This window comes from Lepidothrix coronata, unplaced genomic scaffold, assembly GCF_001604755.1.
Source record: "Lepidothrix coronata isolate B3197 unplaced genomic scaffold, Lepidothrix_coronata-1.0 Scaffold244, whole genome shotgun sequence".
In the NCBI taxonomy this organism is placed as follows: Eukaryota; Metazoa; Chordata; class Aves; order Passeriformes; family Pipridae; genus Lepidothrix; species Lepidothrix coronata.
The window spans coordinates 510321-529572 of NW_016690424.1; the positions used below are offsets into that span (position 1 = coordinate 510321).

A 19252-nucleotide genomic window follows, 5' to 3' on the forward strand; every position below is an offset into this window, starting at 1 on the left:
TTTTGCTTTGTCTGCTCTCTGGTTTGTTGTGGTTGCTTTGTTCATATCTGCGCTGGTGAGGTGGGTTCTGCTGCCTTCCTTCAGTCCATGCCTGGGAGCAGCTCAGTGCCAGCTCTGGGGAGTTCAGGATGTGGAGGTTGCTGTGTGCTGGGGAGGCATCACTGTCCAGGGAGCAGCTCAGGCTGTGGGGAGTTATTAGACTGTAATAAGAGCTGGTTTATCCTTTCTCTCCTCAATGCTAGAGAGAAAAAATGTAGTGCTGTGCCAGAATGTTTGTTTGGCAAGGAGATGAGACTTCATACAATAAGAATTGGGTATTTCTGGTTTATGTTTTCTGCTCATCTCTCTGTTTTAATTAAAAATACCTTTACAAAATGTGCAGAACTCCTGCAAGCTTTCAGCCTTTCTCACCACATCTGTGCATCTCCTTCTGTCACACACATTACCTGTTTATCCATTTGTCTGTGTCCGGTGCTCCTTCTGTAATCAGGGAAGGAAGAAGGGAAATGAGACTCCTTTTCATTTGCCTTTTATTCTCTTTTCCTGGTAAAAGTTATTAGCCAAGTGCCTGCATAATTTAGAGTTGCTTATTTTCCACACTGTCCTTTTTTTATCACCTTGTTTGTTTTTACTTTAATTATGAATCAGGTTAAAGGAAATGCAGAGGAAGTTAAAGAAATTAAAACAATATACATTAAAAAATTGCTCCAGTGTTCACCCTTGTTCTACTCTGATGGAACTTTGACATTTATTTTGGAGTGTCAAAGTCATCTCTTTTTTTAATTTGCTTTAAACATTTTCTCATTATACCTTCCTGCACAGTATTTGTCTCAATAAGCATTTCCTATAGCTCGTAATACTGATGTTTACAATCTGCATGTTTTACAGCATTTAGTGATTGTGGTTCCCCAGTAACTGGGACTGCACAGCCTGGAGGACAATACTCTGTGCTGGCAAGTGTCTGTGGCCCTTCCCTCTGTACAGGAGGACCCTGCAGCAGATCCTGCCCTGGCCTGGCTGCCAGGGGCTCCTGCAGTGGGGAGTCCTTTGTGTCTCTTGATGTGACCATTGTATCAAGTAGCTGGTTCTCACCCTTCTGTAGAAGAATTTCACTCCCTCATGGAATGACTGACCTGTTGCTGGAGCAGCACTTTATTGAATGGCTGCAGGTAGATCTGCTGATATTCAGCATAAAAATAAAGAAGTATTGCCAAGAAAACAGTGACCTTTTTTCCTCCCTTTTTTCCCCTGTTGCCTCATTCCCTCCCTGCCTCCCACTTCCTTTTCTCTGCCCTTTAGATCCCTCCACAGATCCCACTGGAAGAAGCTGGTAGGTGCAGGGTGTCAGCTTAGCAGCTCTGAGGCCCCAAATGAGAGCAGAGAAGCAGTGGGAGTTTTGGGGAGTAGGATTATCCCTCTGGTGTGCTGGTCTGTGCTGTGCTGTGCTGGCTGTGAGCACAGCTGGGAGTTGGGAGACTCCCACCAGGCTTGAGCAGCTGCAGGAGGGATGGTTGGGTTGGCAGCACTGGTGTGTGCATGAAGAAAGCTGAAATTCAAGTGAGTGAAGGGTAGTAATCTTCTCATCTCTCTCTTGTTTCACTTCGCTTATTTGGAAGATCTGAGGTGTTATTTTATTTGTATTTCCCCATTCTCAGTGTGTTCCTGGTTTTCATGAAAGACATTCACAGGTGTGACAGCAAAGAAATGTGAGAATCATATACTTGATAAAATCTTTGCAAGATTTTCTCTCTCTATTCCAGGCTCGAGGTGGAAGTGGAAATTTCAGCTGGTCCTGTTCTAACCAGGCTGTTGCAACAGTGACAGTCAAAGGAGTAATGACGACTGGCAGTAATACTGGGATCAGTGTTATTCAGGCAGTTGATGTCCAGAATCCCTTGCATTATGGAGAAATGAAGGTAAGGCTTCCTTTTTTCCCTGATCACTGAGGATGCCATAGGCATTCCCCTTCCGAAAGGTTCCCAGGACATTCCCCTGCCTGCCCTGTGGAAACTAAGGGAAACTAAGTGATGAGTTCAGTTTGTGCTCTAGGGGTCCACTGCTCGAACTTCACTCCCATTTTTGCCCCTTCCTGACTTCCTTGTTGGAAGTTTTGAGTGCAAGGAGGAAATGGTAGTTTACTCCTGGTCTGGCCATCTAAGCAGACAAGACAAACTTAAAAATGCATTCTGCAGGGTGAGAAGTGGGTGTTTTCCCCTGATATAAAAGGATGGCAGATACCAGGATGTGCAAGGAAATTCCCGTCTGGAGAAGTGCCTGAAGTGAGTACAGTGCCACAGAATCAATCCTGAGACCAAGGCTGGCCAAGAAAAGTAGTATTTTAGGAAAATTAGGAGAAAATGGCAGTGGAAGACGTAGCTCCCAAGAGGGATTTTGTGGTCTTTCTGCAAATCACCCCCTGTTCTTAGGATTTGGTCGTGGTGATCAGGGTGTGTGAGGAGTGAAGAAAATCCAAGAGCAGCACATGGAATGGGTGTGCAAAGGAAGGTGAAGAAGCTGCTCTGGTTAACACTCCAAATCCACAATCTAAAATATTTTTCTACAGAGTGTTGCTGATTTGGAGATATCTTCTTCTATCCTTTGGACACAAATAAATTTCCTTAATGAAATTCTTGGCAGGCTTTTAAGAGCAGCTGGATCTGTAACATGATAGAATACAAACTACAAGTACTACTGTGGTGCATATTTGCTGCTGGGAAGCAGCACTACTCTGCTGCCTTCACAAATGGAGGATTTTAATCTCTGCTTGAACTCTGTGCCTTTTGCAAAGAGCTAAACATGGGAATGGAAATGTGACAGTCTTCAACACAGAAGTGTTGAAAAATGTGTTTGGTCGAGTCTGTCCCATAATGAAGAGGGAACTATGGAAACAGATATTTTTCCTACATTTTCCCCCCTTCTTTTCTTTTTATCAGTGTTTTTAGTTTATGTGTTTTGGGAAAGATATTTCTAACTAAATTTCATTTGGAGCAGCTTCATCTACTATTGCTGGGTTTTTGAGGGGCAAGTTAGCTTGGGGTTTTGCTCAGAGTATTTGTCAATTCTGCAAAATGAGTTTGAGAGGTACTAAACTTCATCCTTAAAATAATGACTGAAATTCTTAAAATAGTGGCACGAATTAAAATCTGTTCAGAATTTAGTTTACAGACTTGCTCTGAAATAATTCACTGAACAACCCAGGGTACTGGATTGCACTTTTTAGCAGTGCAGCAGTTATAGCAAGAGAGAGAAGAATGAAGATTTTTCAGCTAAAACTTGTTATCCTCAAGCATAAGTCAAAGCCTGAGGACAGAAAAAATCCTTGTGTCCATGTGAGCTTTCAGAGCAGTGTGTTGCACAATCTGAATAGGTTATTTTTGAATTCCTTTGTTCTTGTGTTAGGAACTGCTTTCTTCACAGAGTAACTGCAGAGTTCTGTTTACTGACCTGGGTGAGCAAGTTTAGTAGTAGTACTTTTAGGAGTAGTCAATCCACACAGATTACAGCTTTAACTCTCTACCATATGGTTTGGTGTCCTGAAGCCATTTGCAGAAGATTAGGTAGTTAAGATGTTGCAAATAAAAGCTTTGATCATAGTGATTGTTATGAAATATGTGGTCAGTCTGTGGTGGGTTCTTTAATGGAAAAACAAATCAGAAAAACAATGCAGTTAAGGCTTGTTCATCAACATACCAGCTATAGAACCACAGAATCATGGAATGGTTTGGCTTGGAAGGGGCCTTAAAGCTCATCCAGTCCCACCCCTGCCATGGGCAGGGACACCTTCCACTACCCCAGGTTACTCCAACTTGGCTTTAGGCACTTCCAGGGATGGGGCAGCCACAGCTTCTCTGGGCTGTGCCAGGGCCTCCCCACCCTCTGTAACAGCATGGAAGATCTATTGCTGCCAATCTTTTTCTATATTTTGTTGTTGGCCAGTTCTCTGAAGAAGAACAAAGCTGAGTACAGGATCAACAGATGGAAATACAAACCAAGATTACTTGCTGAAGCAGAAGGTTGCTGGATTAGGCAGTAGATGCTTGTTCACTTATTTTAGATATCTGCAAATTACTGTGTGGAATTGTTGAGCTCTGGACATCTATAAAATTTTGCCAGAAGAAATGCAAGAAAGAAGATAAAAAAGCCATTGAGGAAATATTTGGGTCATTAGTTCCTTTAATGTCTACATCCCTGCTGCTGTGAGTGATGGAGGCTGGGCAGCCTTGCTCACTGTGCCAGGTCTAGCTCAGATGTGAAAAAGTCAAAATGTGAAGGTCAGGTTGGGTTTTAAATCTGTCCCAGTTGGTGATGGGACCTCCTGGAGATACTACACAGCCTGGTCCACACCTTGAATCAGCAAAGCAGAAGAGAGAATTATGGGAGGGGCAGTCAAAGGATCACCAAGGTGATGTGGGCTTGGGCTGCTCTGGGCAAAGAGCTCTGAAATGCCTCTGTGCTGTGTCTCTCCCCTCCAGGTGTATGTCACTGAACCCAGTGGGATGGAATTCACTCCCTGCCAGGTGGAAACACGTGTTGGCCAAACCCTGGAGCTGCCCCTGCGGCTCAACGGCCTCACGACGGAGACGGGCGCGTTGATCCCCCTGCGGGACTGCTCCCACCTGCCTCTGCAGGTGGAGGTGGAGAACCAGGGCGTGTTCAGCCCACTCGAAGGTGATCTGACCCCCTCCATGATGTGGAAGTTAAAGGGAGATGTTCCTGTCACACATCTCCTTTCAGTTCTGACTGTTCTGACTTCAGAGGGGGGATCAGAGTGGATTTATTTTGAGGATGCAAAATAAATTTCTACATTTTTATGCAGAACTTCCCTCTGATATTTCTGATGTTTGGGGGACTCTAAAAGCATTTGGCAGTCATTTAGATAATATGTGGTCTCCCCTATGTCTTTCTGCTGATTTAGTATTTTTAACCTGCTTTAACAGGCTGTAACAAAGCTGATGGATTTCTTACGGGAGGGATCCACATGTATTGTGTTCTGACAGGAACACTGATTAACAACTGCTTTGCCCAAATTGTCCATCAGTGCTTTCAGTTCTATACAGACACTGTTCATGGTTTGCCCACAAGGGACTAAGACAATCAGCTGCTTAACCTTGCCAAAGCTCTGCCATTGCCAAGCTCATTTCTTTAAGAAATGCCTCTTGTCAGGTATGTCTGTTATTTTTAAAGATTGGCATTAGTGTTGCTGGGCCAGGTGGACACTGGCACTGTGCTTGTTCTGTGACCTCTGAATTCAGTATGTTATTCACATGTATTCACTAGTTTTTCCCAAGTGGCTTTATATGGAAGCTCTTTCCTGTGCCAGTAAAACCAATCTGCAGTGTACCATCTCTCTGCCTGAGAGGCAGCAGTGTTAAATGTCACTCTGTAGTATGCTGCTGTAGTGTTTGTTTCAAAAAAAATTAAAAACAGACCCCTCCCAAGCTCCAAAGTGTCCTCTAAGTAAGTGAAGAGATTCCATGAGAATACCTTCCCTTGAGCTGGAAAGCTTGGCTAAGCAGGATGACTTTTTGTGCTTAATTACAAGCCACTTTCATCTTATTACAGCAAGATGAAAATATTCAGTAAGAGAGAGGTTATATTAGTTTGTACCAGAGTAAAGACTCGTGTCCTGATCAGGCCAGTGTGAAACTAAAGATGTTTGAAAGATGCTTTGGTATGTGAAAGACAGTAGGGATTGTTTTTACCCATTTGGTTGGAGAACAAATCTCTACTTACTTCTGGTGGAACTGCTTTTGTTGTGAAAAATCATCACAGAACCGTCAATCATAGACTCAGGGAGTGGCTTGGGTTGGAAGGGACCTTAAAGCCCATCCAGTGCCACCCCCTGCCATGGGCAGGGACACCTTCCTCTAGCCCAGGTTGCTCCAAGCCCCTCCAACCTGGCCTTGGACACTTCCAGGGATCCAGGGGCAGCCACAGCTTCTCTGGGCAACCTGTGCCAGGGCCTACCCACCTTCACACCCATGAATTTCTTATTAATCTCTAGTGCAACCCTGCTTTCTGTCACTTCCCCCTTGTCCTGTCACTCCAGACCCTTGTAAAAACTCCAGCTCTCTTGTAGGCTCCCTTCAAAAAGCCACGTTGAACTTGATTAATATACCTGAGCATTGCTCTCTAAACATGTTTTTATATATTTTTAATCTATCTGACAGGAAGACTTAAGCCAACTGCTGATTTTTGCAGTGGAGTCAGAGTGAGGGCTGAAGCTCAGGGGTACACAACCCTGGTGGTGAGTTACACCCACGGGCACGTCCACCTCAGCGCCAGCATCGCCATCGCCGCCTTCCTGCCACTGAGGGTGAGTCTGCTGGCACTGCTGCTGGAGCATCGCCTAAGATGCCTTTAAACGACAAAGAGCAAGTTAATATTATGTAATAAATATGTTCAAAAAAGGAGGTGGGTGGTTTTATATTTCACTGTTGGCCAGGAGCAGTAGGTGGAAATGCAAGACAGGAGGCTTATGGTACCTCATCTTCAGAGACCAGCACTGACTCTGCAGAGCTGAAGTCTAATGCATTTGGCCAGAGCTTTTTTCCCCCAAATCTGGAAAAAACGTTAGTGCAAATGATAGAAATTTGTGACTATAATGATGATTTTACAGTTTAAATATGCTTTTCTGTCAAATATCTTCAAATAATGATGCTCAGCTATTTAAGATGCTGAGATGTCCTAAGGAGAGCATGTACACTTTCTGTTCTGTTGTTGGCAGCAGTGAGAGAGAAGCATAATCTTTCCAATTAGGAATTTTTCATGTCTGTGGTATCATTCACATTTATTAGCAAAACCCCTTGAGGTGTTGTAAAGCTGCTTTTCATGTATAAAGTGAAATGATGCTGGGGTACCTGACAGAGCCAGGTCATGGTGACAAGCAGGGTGGATTAAGTGCATTTTTAAAAAAAATAAGCTGTGCTCAGATGTCTCAGTGAAGAACTTCTCTTTCTTTGAAGTGTAGAACAGTGATTTCCACATTATTTTCCCTCCTTTCTGTAGAATGAAATATTTATGATACCTAGAAAGGGAAGGCAGCATTTTTCTGTCAGACATCTATTAATAAATAAATTACAACATTAAAAAGTGGGAGAAAGATAAACAGTCCAAGGGCAGGCAGACACTTGAGACTAAATCTCATCGGTTTCTAATGGGATTTTAACTTTAATATTACAAATACAACCAGGGAGTAAATGGGAGGAAAGAGGAACATTTATGCCAACCCTCGCCTTCTCTCTCTTCCTTTCAAAGTGCACCTATGGAAAGAACTGAATTTTGTTAGCTGCTCTTCCTTACTGAACACTGAAGTAATATGATGTTGTGAAACACAAACTACAAATGGTTTTTGTGTATTAAATGTCAGGTTAATTGCTGTGATGATGAACAGCACAGGCTGCCCCACAGGAATACACATAAGTGCAGAATTTGTAAGAGAGGTTTGAAGTAAAACTTGTGTAGGAGAATAATTACATACACAGAACTGTGCTGGAGAGAGCACTGTCAAGAGAAAGTACAATTTGACGTTATTTCATTCATTTAAAGTACTGTCTATTTAAAAGTGTAGCAGAATACTCTCTGTGCTCAGAAAAGTATATTAAGGGTCTTCTGCTCTAATTTTTCATGAAGGAGATGTGATCAGAATGCAGATAAAACTTTCCTTTGGATCCGTGCATTCCATTGATTATAATCCAACTGGGCAGAATTCCTGTAGGTGATGGTAATTATTTTGGTGCAGCTCTGTTCTTGTGTAAATAGAATTATTAATTTGTCATTATTCATTACAGGCTGTGGATCCACCATCTGTTGCTTTAGTGACTTTGGGTTCCTCCAAAGACATGTTGTTTGAAGGAGGACCTAGACCATGGGTCCAAGAACCTTCCAAGTTCTTCAGGAACATCACTGCTGAGGATGCAGAAAGCGTTTTCCTGTCTTTACTTGGCCCTTCTACTTCTCAAAACCACAACCAGCACTGGGTTAGAGTGTCGTGCAACAGCCTGGGAGAGCAGGTAGGTGCCAGGAGGTGTTTATGTTGCCCTCCGTCAAACACTGAGCTCAGGCAGCTGAGAACAGGCTCCAGACAGATTGATGGTACCATATAGCTGTTATATAGGAGGTTGTTTTTATAATAAGCCAGTGAAGAACTTGGATAAGTATATTGTTTATGCATTGTGATGCTGGTGCAGGTTTTAGAGTGAGCATTTGCCAGCATTATGTTATGAAGTGGTTTATGGTGGGTTTATTGCAGTATAAACCCAAGTCATGGAAACCTTATGTTGTGGGATGCACTAAACATCCTGATCAGTGCAGCTTCAGCTTGCATAAGCAGGATCAGAGCAGAAGGTTACTGCAGCAAGCTGCCTCTTCTGTCTGACCTGCTCCTCTTAACCACATTACCTTCCAGGGTAATTCTGTTTATTCTAACAAATGACAGCCATAGGAATTTACTGCTCTGCTATTTGTGCAGCCTTTGTGAGCGTGGTCGTAGTCATTTCCCACCTGGTCTTGTTTTCTCCACCATGCAGAAGTGATTTATCCTGCTTTATTCATCTTCCCCAGTCTGTAAAGCATTTAGCTTTGATTTAATGTTTTCCTCCTGCAATTCTGCAAGGCCTAAGCATTTTGGTGGGGCTGCCAAATTCCACTGACTTCCTCAGTGAAACCTCTACAAAGCAGAGCTATTTCTGTGAGTGCAAATCCATAAAGAACAGCTCCTGTTGTTGATGTCTGGACTGTGTGTGCATTGGCTGGCTGGCCACAGATTACACCTGCATGGTCTGCACCACTGCATTAGTGGATGAGGGAACCAGAGCTGCCTCAGCCTGCTGGGATACCCTTCTCTGGCTTTAGAGCCACTTTGTTTTGCTGGAGGCTAAAAAAGGAATGTAAAATAAACGGCAAGATGTTTTTAAACACAGTGACGTGACTATAAATATTGTCTTTTGGCTGTTCTGTTCTCACTCTGTAAGAAGAACACCTGCTGTTTCCATTTTTAAGTTACAAGAGATTTGTTGTGAATCAAGTTTGGTAGTAATGAGCAGGAATACCTAGGAAAAGTTCCTAGGAATAGTAGGATAGTGGTATAGAACTGTGCTTGAAATATGCACCTCCTTTTACATCTTCCTGTGTCTTAATGGTGCTGTAAATCCCCAAGAATCGTATTTTTGCTTGTTCATTCTGACATCAGAGTGTAATTGAGGCCTGTGGAAATAGAACATGCCTGAGCTCTCTTTCCTCATTTTCCTGTTTCCAGGTTATTGCCCTGACAGTTGGGAACAGCCCCACAGTGACCAACCCCTTCCCTGTGGTGGAAGCTGCTGTGGTGAAGTTCATCTGTGCTGTCCCTTCCCGGCTGACCCTGATCCCTGTTTATGGCAGTCCCCAGCTCGACCTCTCCTGCCCTTTGCTGCAGCAAAACAAGCAAGTGGTGAGAGAAGGGAGGTGTTCCTATAACAGAAAGATCAGTGGTGGGACCTCCACGTGTGAAATAAAGCAGCTGACCTGCTCCAGGAGGGGCAGTGCTGGTGTCCCTCTCTGCTCCTGCAGTGGGAGAGGTGTGGGCAGCAGGGCCAGGGAGGGGATTCTGCCCCTCTCTTCTGCCCTGTGAGACCCACCTGGAGCTCTCTGTGCAGCTCTGGGGCTCCCAACACAGCACAGATGTGGAGTTGCTGGAGCAGGTCCAGAGGAGGCCATGGGGATGCTCCCAAGGCTGGAGCCCCTCTGCTCTGGAGCCAGACTGGGAGAGCTGGGGGGGTTCACCTGGAGAAGAGGAGGCTCCTGGAAGACCTGAGAGCCCCTTCCAGGGCCTAAAGGGGCTCCAGGAGAGCTGGAGAGGGACTGGGGACAAGGGGTGAAGGGACAGGACACAGGGAATGGCTTCCCACTGCCAGAGGGCAGGGACAGATGGGATAATGTGGAGAAATTCTTCCCTGTGAGGTGGGGAGGCCCTGGCACAGGTTACCCAGAGAAGCTGTGGCTGCCCCATCCCCGGAAGTGTTCCAGGCGAGGTTGGATGGCACTTGGAGCAACCTGGGCTAGTGGAAGGTGTCCCTGCCCATGGTAGGGGGTGGGACTGGATGGGCTTTTAAGTCCCTTCCCACCTAGATCATTCTTTGATTCTGTGATTCTGCAGTGATCATTCAAACAGGTGCATAAAGGGACCTACCAGAAAATAGGAATATACCTCTCAAAGCATTTGGATTGTGGCTTCTCACCCAAGTGTCACAGTGAGGAAGCCATTCTGACTTGTGAGATAAAATTAGTTTTTATTTAAAAAAGGAGGGGGGAAATATTTCCAGGAGCTCTTTCTGAGGAAAGTACTTGCTCTCTATACCACTTCCTTGTAATCTAACTGTTCCACTGAGCATGTAGAGACATATTTTACCATCTGTGTGTGTGTGTCTTACCAGCAAAGGCACAAACTTTGCTGATGTGAAGATCTCCATGGAAGCACATACAGTGACATCAGAGGTGTCCAGCTTTGCACCCCTGAGTCACAGTCAATGGACAATGCATATGTGTAGGGAATCATGCTTGAAGAACTTTGCTATTTTATTTTTATTCTGTATTCTCTCTCCTGAGGAGGGTTGTCACGTGTTGGCTGCTCAGTAAACAGTGTTTTGTCATGTTGATATTTCCAGACAAATATAAAATCACCCTCCTTTCCTAAAACTACAGTGCCTGTTTAGTTGATGAATCATTTTAAGTAGCTCCTGTGTAATAACAAGATGAGAAGTTTTTTGTGTGACTTCAGAGCTCACCTGCCTTTCTGGCTCCATCACGTGTCAGTTCAACCTCCTTTGGCACACTGCTCTTGTAATGCATTTCACAGCACCAGATTGGAGCTTCTCACGAACAGCAGTGTTCTTCATTATTTGTTTGAGTTCTAAACGATGTAGTTGAGCTGTAGTTCGACTTTGTTGTTGTTGGTTTGGTTTTTTGTTTGTTTGTTTTAAGGTAATTCACTGGCTAAAAAAACCCCATCCTTCAAAAAAACCAAACCCTTGCAGTTGAAGTACAGCTTAATGATTTGCATTGATGGCTCATTTTAATGAACATGCCTCATGTAATGAGTGTTACAGTAAATCTCATGGAACTCAAGCATATGTTTTGATGATTAAGAAATCCTCTTGTATCTGTTCAGTTCCAAATATTCCTTCTTTTTCAGGTTCCTGTCTCAAATTATCGCAATCCAGTCCTGGATTTGGCTGCCTATGACCAGCAAGGCAGTAAATTTGATAACTTCAGCTCTCTGCATGTTGTCTGGGAGTCAACAAAAACAGCCTTTGCTCATATTGAGCCTGATATGCCAATGGAGCTGATTCTGAAGGAGGATGGGAGTGGTCAGAAGAAAATGCACGGTATGAGTTGGTTTAGATGAGCATTCCATTGTCTGAAGAAGATCAGGATTAAATCTGTTTGGTAATAACTGAGCTTGATTAATGAAATTACTGTAATCTGCAGTCATATTTCATCTTCTCATCAACATACAGTTTTAGTGTGTGCTATTTTGGGGGTGGGCAGAAAAAAAGAATCAGACCTTGTCTATTGAGAATGGTACTAGAAGAGCTAAGCAGTTTATTTTTCACCTCTGTTGGATTGTAGGCTTGCAAACTGTTGTAGTTCATCGTGAGTTTGGGACAGCTGCCATCTCTGCAACTGCCACCGGGTACCAGCCATCCCACCTCAAGGCAGCCAGAGTGAAAACACAGGTAACAGAGCTCTGGGTTTTGGTGCCATTTTCCTGTGATTAGTGCCCACTGGTCCTGAGGTGTATTTGTTTCCTTGGTGCAGAGCAAGGTACAAAGAAAGCAGCTCCATGGCTGGTCCTGGAGACAGGGTCATACAACTGCTTCTATTCTTGTTTCTGGCTTTTTCTGCCTTCCTCTGCACTGGGTGCTGCTTTCCATAGCAAATACATCCAAGTCCTTGGGAGTTTTTGAACCATCTGGGCAAGGGGATTACAAAGAAGTGTTTCAGTTGGTTTTGTTTCTCGTCAGGTTTTTTTAATGAATTGGTGAATCTCTGCTGCTTGTCCTTCACTAAAGCAACCATGTGCTTCGTGCAGCTGTCACTGGGGAAAGCAAATGGATTATTGCCACTGCAGAGCTGGGTGGGAAAGTTCTGCATGAGCAAAGCCAAAGCTGACTGATTCCTCATGTGGACCATATGTTAGTCTGGGCTCTGACTAATGCTCTTTTTTTGTTTCCTGAGAGACTTCTCCTTTGTACAGTGCCAGCCATAAGCCCAGGCTCTCATTTTACAAGTCATTAGCCACTCTCTGAAATACTTTAGTTTGAACATACTCAGCATAGGGGAGAAAAATGGCAAAAGGTAGTGATGATGAACAAAGGGCAGATGTAAACAGATGGCAATTTTCTGTTTATGTCACTTTTTCAAACTGAATGCCAAGGCAGGTTTCAGCCTGTGGAATAACCTGATGTGCACAGTAACTGACTTCACATACCCTGCTTCCTAAACTGAATTTCTGTTTAATTTTGTTAAGCAAGATTTAAGTGGGTTTTGATGATATGCAGTTCTGAATCAGATACCTTGAGAACAGAGTTGAGGCAAAGAATAAAATGTGCAGGAAGAGGTTACAGTATTTGACTCAAAGCAGGTACCAGATGGGCATTAGTAATGTGAAATATCCTGTGGTCCACATTCCTGGCAGTGTGGCCCAGGTCTGGCATCTGGATGGTAAATTCTTTGGGAGGAGATCTGCTTTGCCACGTAGTTCTTGACTTTTCAGTGAGGTTTCCAGTCTGCTACTCTTGGGAGGTGTGGTGTCAGTGCATTTCCCCTAAAGAGTTTGGCTACAACTTGGTCAGAATCACGACATTGGAAGACACAGTTATTTTGCCACCGAAGATGTTTGAGATATTTGGTTCTGTTTCTTTTTTTTCGCTCTTAAAATCTGAGTTGTAGTATGGACTCTTTGAGTTCTGCAATCATTTTGTAACTCACCGTGTCCTGCTCTATTAGCCCAATATTCAATATTGTATCTTACTTTTAGGGATCATTAGAAAAGTGAATGCTCTAAATTTTGCCTTGAATTCGGAGAAGTTTGTTGGATTTCAGGGTGGGAAATGGCACTTAAATTCTGATCTCTGTGTTAAAGTTTAGGAGGAATCTTTTCCATAGTTGAAGAGTAGTTCTAGATACCAGTTCTGCCACACTTTGTAGGCTCCTGTGTTGCTTCTTTAAATGAGGTAACTTGGCTGCTTTTTTAGATGCATTGGCAATGGGCTGCTCTGTTTTGCTCTCAAACCTGCCCACACTTACACTTCTTTCTTGCAGCCAAAACCAAAGATCTGGTAGAGGTGGTGTGTTAAAGATGTCTTGATTGCTGTTCCATGTTTGAGTGGAATGCCCTATTATCTCATTAGGGAAAGATGACATCCTTTCTGCATCAAGGAAATAATTCTACTAATGAGGTGAAATGGGTACAGAACAGTAACTTCCTCTAAAAACCATTTTCCTTTTCTAAGCTAATGTTGTTATGAGTGAGAGATGAAACATGCATCTGGTCCAGTGTTTGTGTAGTTACATTTTAGGAAGAATTTCTTTTGGTAGCCTGCTAAGAAGAATCTCAAAAAGATGAGTTAGAAGTAGAAAACTTTCTGTATTAACTTTTATCATTCTGAATGAACTTAGGGCATGTCCTCAAGGTAATATGTCAGAATCCATGTCTGTGCATGTCAGACTGGATTCACTGACCCTGCTGCACCTTCAGGGTGGGGGCCTCTGTCCTCTGTCTTGCCAGGGCTGCAGAACAGGAGGCCGTGCCCTGTGTGTGACCTCACCTGCAGAGGGGGGGTGGCAGCTGAGCCAATCACTAGATCCTGGGGCATTCTCATAACCTGAACTTCTCCAGCTCTGGCTCTTTGTTCACCTGCTTTAAACATCCTCCCTGCATTAACAAGGGACTTGCACTGTTTTCTGCCTCTTTGCTGTAACAGCTAATTGTTTGTTCCAGTATGAAGCTCTGCTCCCAGTGTCTGCCACCATTGAGCTGATCCTTGTGGAGGATGTCAGAGTGAGCCCTACTGATGTCTCCATTTACAGCCACCCTGACATACAGGTGAGGAGTTACCTGCTGCTTTCTAACTGCAGGGGGGAAGCTTCTCAAATTACATAATTTGTGTAAGGAAGCCAGTTTTAGCAGTAGACTAGAAAGATACAGTCTAATTTTGGATGCTTTTCTGGTTTTGCAGGCAGAACTTTTCATCAGAGAAGGTTCTGGATATTTTTTCATTAACACCAGTGTGCCAAACATTGTGAGAGTGACCCATGAGGAGACTCGAGGTGTTGCTTTGGTGAGTGCAGTATTTGGTGATTTGATGCCTTTTTGGTGACCTGGTTGTTGTCCTGCAGCTCCATCACTGTTGGGCATTCTCCAGTCCATGTGGATGGAGAGGCAGTAGCTGATTTTGGATGGTTTTGCCTGTCACAGTCAGGTTCAGGCAGGGGGTCTTTGCACAGGCAGTGTCAGGGATAGGAATTTGTTCCATTACAGTTGTGGTGCACATGTGTTTTCTCTATAAGATGAAAGCCAGTACCAAGTTCTTCACCCACTCCAGTTTTACAGTAAAATGTTCCTGATTTCACAAACACACAATGACAAATAATGTGACAGACTTATTTGGAAGTGTTACACAAAAAATCAGTTGGTTTCTAGCAATACTGGAGTATTTGCTGTAAGCCAATACTTCTGAAACCTTCAAATTCTTCTATCCTGTAGTGCTGTTTCAGGGTATTTTTTATCCCTGTCTTTCATCCTGACTGTGTGAATAAATATCTATTAAAGAGTTTATTTCTGGTCTCCCTATTAGTTTTGAAATGCACTTTTCCACTGGAAGATGCAGCTAAACTACAGTTACTCTTGACTTCATCCAGGCCCAGGATATAAAACGCTTTCTATCATGAACAACAATAGAAGGATATGTTTGCATTGCTGCTTTCATTAGACAAGGATTGAAAATGACACAAGTTGCTTTAAAGAGTAGCCTTTACAAATTTATAATTTACAGATTTGTCCTGTAAGAAATAATGTTGATGAAGTTGTGAAATAATGATAATTAAGGTGGAAACTAGAAATTTGTGAAACATTCTGATTGTCTCTAACTGTTGCAAGTGTGAAGGCACAACTCAGCAAGGCACAGAGGTGGGGGAAAAGTAGAAGAGATGAGCTGCTTTTTGTACATAGTGCACTGCTTAAACTCTTAATAGTTTAACCCTCATGGGTTTAGCAGTGCTTTAGCTGATGTACACAAGATAAGTCCACTGCTCTCGTCTGAAATAAAGGAGTGGAGCAGTGACAGCAAGATGGGCTTTGAGAAGTATAAAAAGAGATTTTATCTACCCCTCAGATTAAAGGAGAGAAGACCACACTTTTTAACACATTTTAAAAAAATACCATCCCTCAACATTTTACAAATTTGTTAATCCTATGTGCTGTGTTTGAGTTAAATCCCATGGATTTTTCCATGGAAGGCAACAGAATGGTGTGTCTGGGAAATCAGCAGGCTCCAGGCTGGTGTGTCAGGCTGTGCCAGGCAGGTGCCAGAGCAGCCAAGCTGGCAGAGGATGATTTGGCAGTAAGCTGTTCTGGGAAACTCAAGTTATCTGGAGCAGCGATTCCCAGGCTTTGCAGGGCTGCCAGGGATCAGTTGTGTCCATCTCCCTCTGTGTTTGGCACAGAGTTCTCTGGGCCTGGGTGGCAGCAGGAGGAACAGTGTTACCAGTGCAATACCCCTGTGTGCTGGGGAACCAGTGGGCACCACTGGGAGGGGAGAACAGAAGGGGGAGCTGGGACAGGAACAGTTTTTAAAAGTTGCCCCTCTGGCCCTCAGCTGGTTTCCTTCTCTGCTCTCCCAGCCCAGCTGAGCTCCATTCCATCTCCCTCCCTGTGGCCTCCTCCCTGCTCTGCTTCCCAGGGCTCTGTGTTCCAGCCCAGCACTCAGGGAGCTGCTGCTGTTCTGCAAGCTGACCTTTAGTAAAACCTCACATCCCCTTCTCTTGAGAGGCAAAAGTGAGAGTGGTGCCCTCAGAGCACACAGTGTCAGCTCTGCCACCGCTCCAGCTGCAGCTCCTGCAGTGCTGCAGGTGATGCTGGGACTTGTGTGGAGCTCCTCTGAACTGGGGCCTGGCTGCTCCCCAGCCCTTGGGCAGAGTTCAGAGCGGGACACCCAACCTGTGCCATCCCTGCCCAAAGGGAAGGTGCCTCTGGAGGTGAAGAGAACACCCTGAGGGGCTGGGAAGGTCAGGCAGGTGCAGGAGAACTGCAGAGGTGCTGAGTGAGGGAGCATGGCCCTGGGAAGGCTGTGGAGGTGCCTTTGGGATGAGTGCCCAGTTCTGAGGGCTGGAGTTTGGGAGCACAGGTCTCTTCACTTTATTCTTGTTAGTGTAAAGCGCACATTCTTTGTCTTCAAAACCAATGAAATAATAGTTGTATTAAAGATATACCTGATTTGTCAACCATCCTCTTCCTTGGGAGGATCTACCACCAGATTTGGCTGCTCATTGGCGTGAAGAGCGTTGGGTAGAGTACGAATACTGCAGGAGGCAATTCCGGTGCTTTATAGGCATAATCTTTGTCCTTGGTTATTTTTTTTCCTTATCATTTTGGTTTTCATTTCACTCCAAAAAGTTTCATTTCTGTAAATGATTAGTTGTGGGTTTTTTCCCCTTCTGATGGCAGAATAGTAACAGGATGCCAGAATGTTCTGGATGAAGATCCATTAATTCACTTGCTGCCCTGGGCTGTTTGCACTGGCTCAGTAGCATAATACTTTTTATATACATTTTACAGCTTTACTTTTAGTTTGGCTGAAGAATTCTTTGTCTAAGGCTTGGAAATTTCTGCATCCAACTGCTTCTGCCTGGAAAGGGATACAAATTTTATCCTATGAGCAACAAACAATGAAAGTAAGTGCTGTAATGCAGTTTTCTTTTGGCATTGCAGGTGCAGCCTCTGCTTCCAGGATCAGTGACTGTAATGATTCATGACTTGTGCCTGGCTTTCCCTGCCCCAGCTAAAGCTGAAATCCATGTGTCTGATATCCAAGAGCTGTATGTCCGAGTTGTTGACAAGGTTGGTGCCTTAGAACCAGCTTTAGTGGCTGATCCAGCCTGCCCTGATCCCGAGTGCTGCTCATGGACAGAGTCATGAGCCAGGGACAAGATGCTACGACCCAGAAACACCAGGATCTCCCTTGTGTCTCTGTCTCTTCCTCCCAGATTTATCCCTTTAGGTTATAAGTGTCTCAGAATATCAGGTGTCTCTTACTCATGTTCTGTGTGGCAGCAATCTCAACTTTTGCATTTACACAGTATGTTAATCCATAATTTATATGGACACGCTCATTTACATTTCCTTGTATTTAAAGTGCACGTGAACAATTCTTTTAGGAGTAGGTTTTGCCCTAAGGTCATTTTCCATATGTCAGGTTTTAAAAATGAACAAAAAGAAAAGTCCCAACTCATTTCTCTTGGCAGCTTGGGTGTGCCTTAAACAAAATAAGTGTTGATATTTCTGGATGTTTTAATTATGCCCTTGCCAGCTGAAAGACCTGAATTCATTTATTTCATTTGACACTAACTCTACTTGTCAGGGATTAGTCTTTAAAATCAGTGCTAATCTAACCTTGGGGCTCTATCTCTCCTCCCCTACTACAAGTGTAATACAAAATCAAATGACAACATTTATGTTATTAAATAAGAACAGTTTAAATGAAAAATGACTGGATGTGTGTGTTTCAGGTGGAGATTGGAAAGACAGTGAAGGCTTATGTCAGAGTTCTGGATGGCTCTAAGAAACCTTTTCTGGCAAAATATTTCACTGTCATGGACCTCAGTCTAAGAGCAGCATCTCAGATTGTCTCGCTTGTGTAAGTTAATGGATTCTTTTATTAATCTGTGAACAAGAATAAGCAAAAAATGAGTAAAGGAATTGGCTTGGAGGCATGATGGCATACAGTGGCTGAGGTTTTATTTATTTTATTTTTGTGAAGTCTTAATTACCTATTAAATGGTAAAAAATGGTTATTTGTCAGGAAAATTGCCTAAACTAACAGTCTGAATTTTGTTGACTGCTGAATGAGACTGAATTCATAGAGTGTAATGTTTAATGGAGCTTTGTGCATCTTGGAAGCAGGGACTTGGCAAATCATGTCAGGTGAAGACACATCTGATGATACCAAACTCATTCTGTCTGTTACTTCTTTCCTTTTCATTTCAGGTATTTAGTGTTAAGGTAAAACACAGGCTGCAAAGAACCATTATCTGTGGAAGGGTGATGGTTACCTTAATTTTACTTAAGCCATGGTCACTTAGCCTTGTGATAAAACTGCTGTGTACTGAGTCCTTTGCATTTGTTCTTAAGTGATTTCCTCCCTGATTTTCTCTGTTCCATGTGTTTCCTTGCTGCAGCCCCCTCAGGGAAGCTCTGGATGACCACACTGCTGCTTTCCTCGTGCATGGCATGGCCATTGGGCAGACGAGTCTTATGGCAACTGTGGCTGACAAAAAAGGACAAAGAATCAACTCTGCTCCCCAGCAGATTGAAGTAAATAAATTCAGATAGATTTTATTATGGTGGAATAGGAATATATAAATTATAGTTAAAGTACAGTAATTAATTTGGCAGAAACAAGATCATTCTGTTCAGAAGTTGCCCAAATGCCAGTCTGTTTAGGATTTCAGTGGCTTTTAACTGCAAGTGATGAGTTAAGTTTTTCTGCATGCTCAATTTACTGTAATTAAGCAAGTAAAGGCTCAGTTTTACACTTGTACTGTTTTGTGACATAATTTATCTGATTGAAATACCCTGAACACAAGTATTCCTATTTCTCTTTTTAGGTCTTTCCCCCATTTAGGCTGCTGCCAAGGAAAGTGACCCTAATTATTGGGGCCACGATTCAGGTGAGGCCTCTTCTGACATATTTTCTTTCTTTTGTAATTTCTGTTGTAAAATAAATATTTCATAACTTGTTTTTCAGCAGTAGATATTCAACTTGACAATTTAGCTGCATTCAGACTGAGTGGACCAACAGGAGAGCTGGGGAGGGACTTTGGACAGGGACCTCAGGGACAGGACAAGGGGAAATGGCTTCCCACTGCCAGAGGGCAGGGCTAGATGGGATATTGGGAAGGAATCCTTCCCTGTGGGGGTGGGGAGGCCCTGGCACAGGTTGCCCAGAGAAGCTGTGGCTGCCCCATCCCTGGAAGTGTCCAAGGCCAGGTTGGA

At 43.6% G+C, this 19252-nt stretch overlaps 1 protein-coding gene across 1 annotated transcript in view; it reads left to right on the forward strand.

Moving 5' to 3' along the window:
• NUP210 (nucleoporin 210) overlaps window positions 1-19252 on the forward strand; it is a 61764-nt gene that overhangs the window by 23494 nt on the left and 19018 nt on the right. Inside the window, exons 12-24 of the mRNA XM_017834881.1 lie at window positions 1761-1916; window positions 4473-4668; window positions 6171-6316; window positions 7791-8012; window positions 9257-9430; window positions 11171-11363; window positions 11608-11714; window positions 13982-14086; window positions 14220-14321; window positions 16970-17098; window positions 17767-17894; window positions 18436-18571; window positions 18865-18960. Of these exons, the coding sequence (XP_017690370.1) occupies window positions 1761-1916; window positions 4473-4668; window positions 6171-6316; window positions 7791-8012; window positions 9257-9430; window positions 11171-11363; window positions 11608-11714; window positions 13982-14086; window positions 14220-14321; window positions 16970-17098; window positions 17767-17894; window positions 18436-18571; window positions 18865-18960 (1890 nt within the window). The remainder of the gene's footprint in view (window positions 1-1760; window positions 1917-4472; window positions 4669-6170; window positions 6317-7790; window positions 8013-9256; window positions 9431-11170; window positions 11364-11607; window positions 11715-13981; window positions 14087-14219; window positions 14322-16969; window positions 17099-17766; window positions 17895-18435; window positions 18572-18864; window positions 18961-19252) is intronic.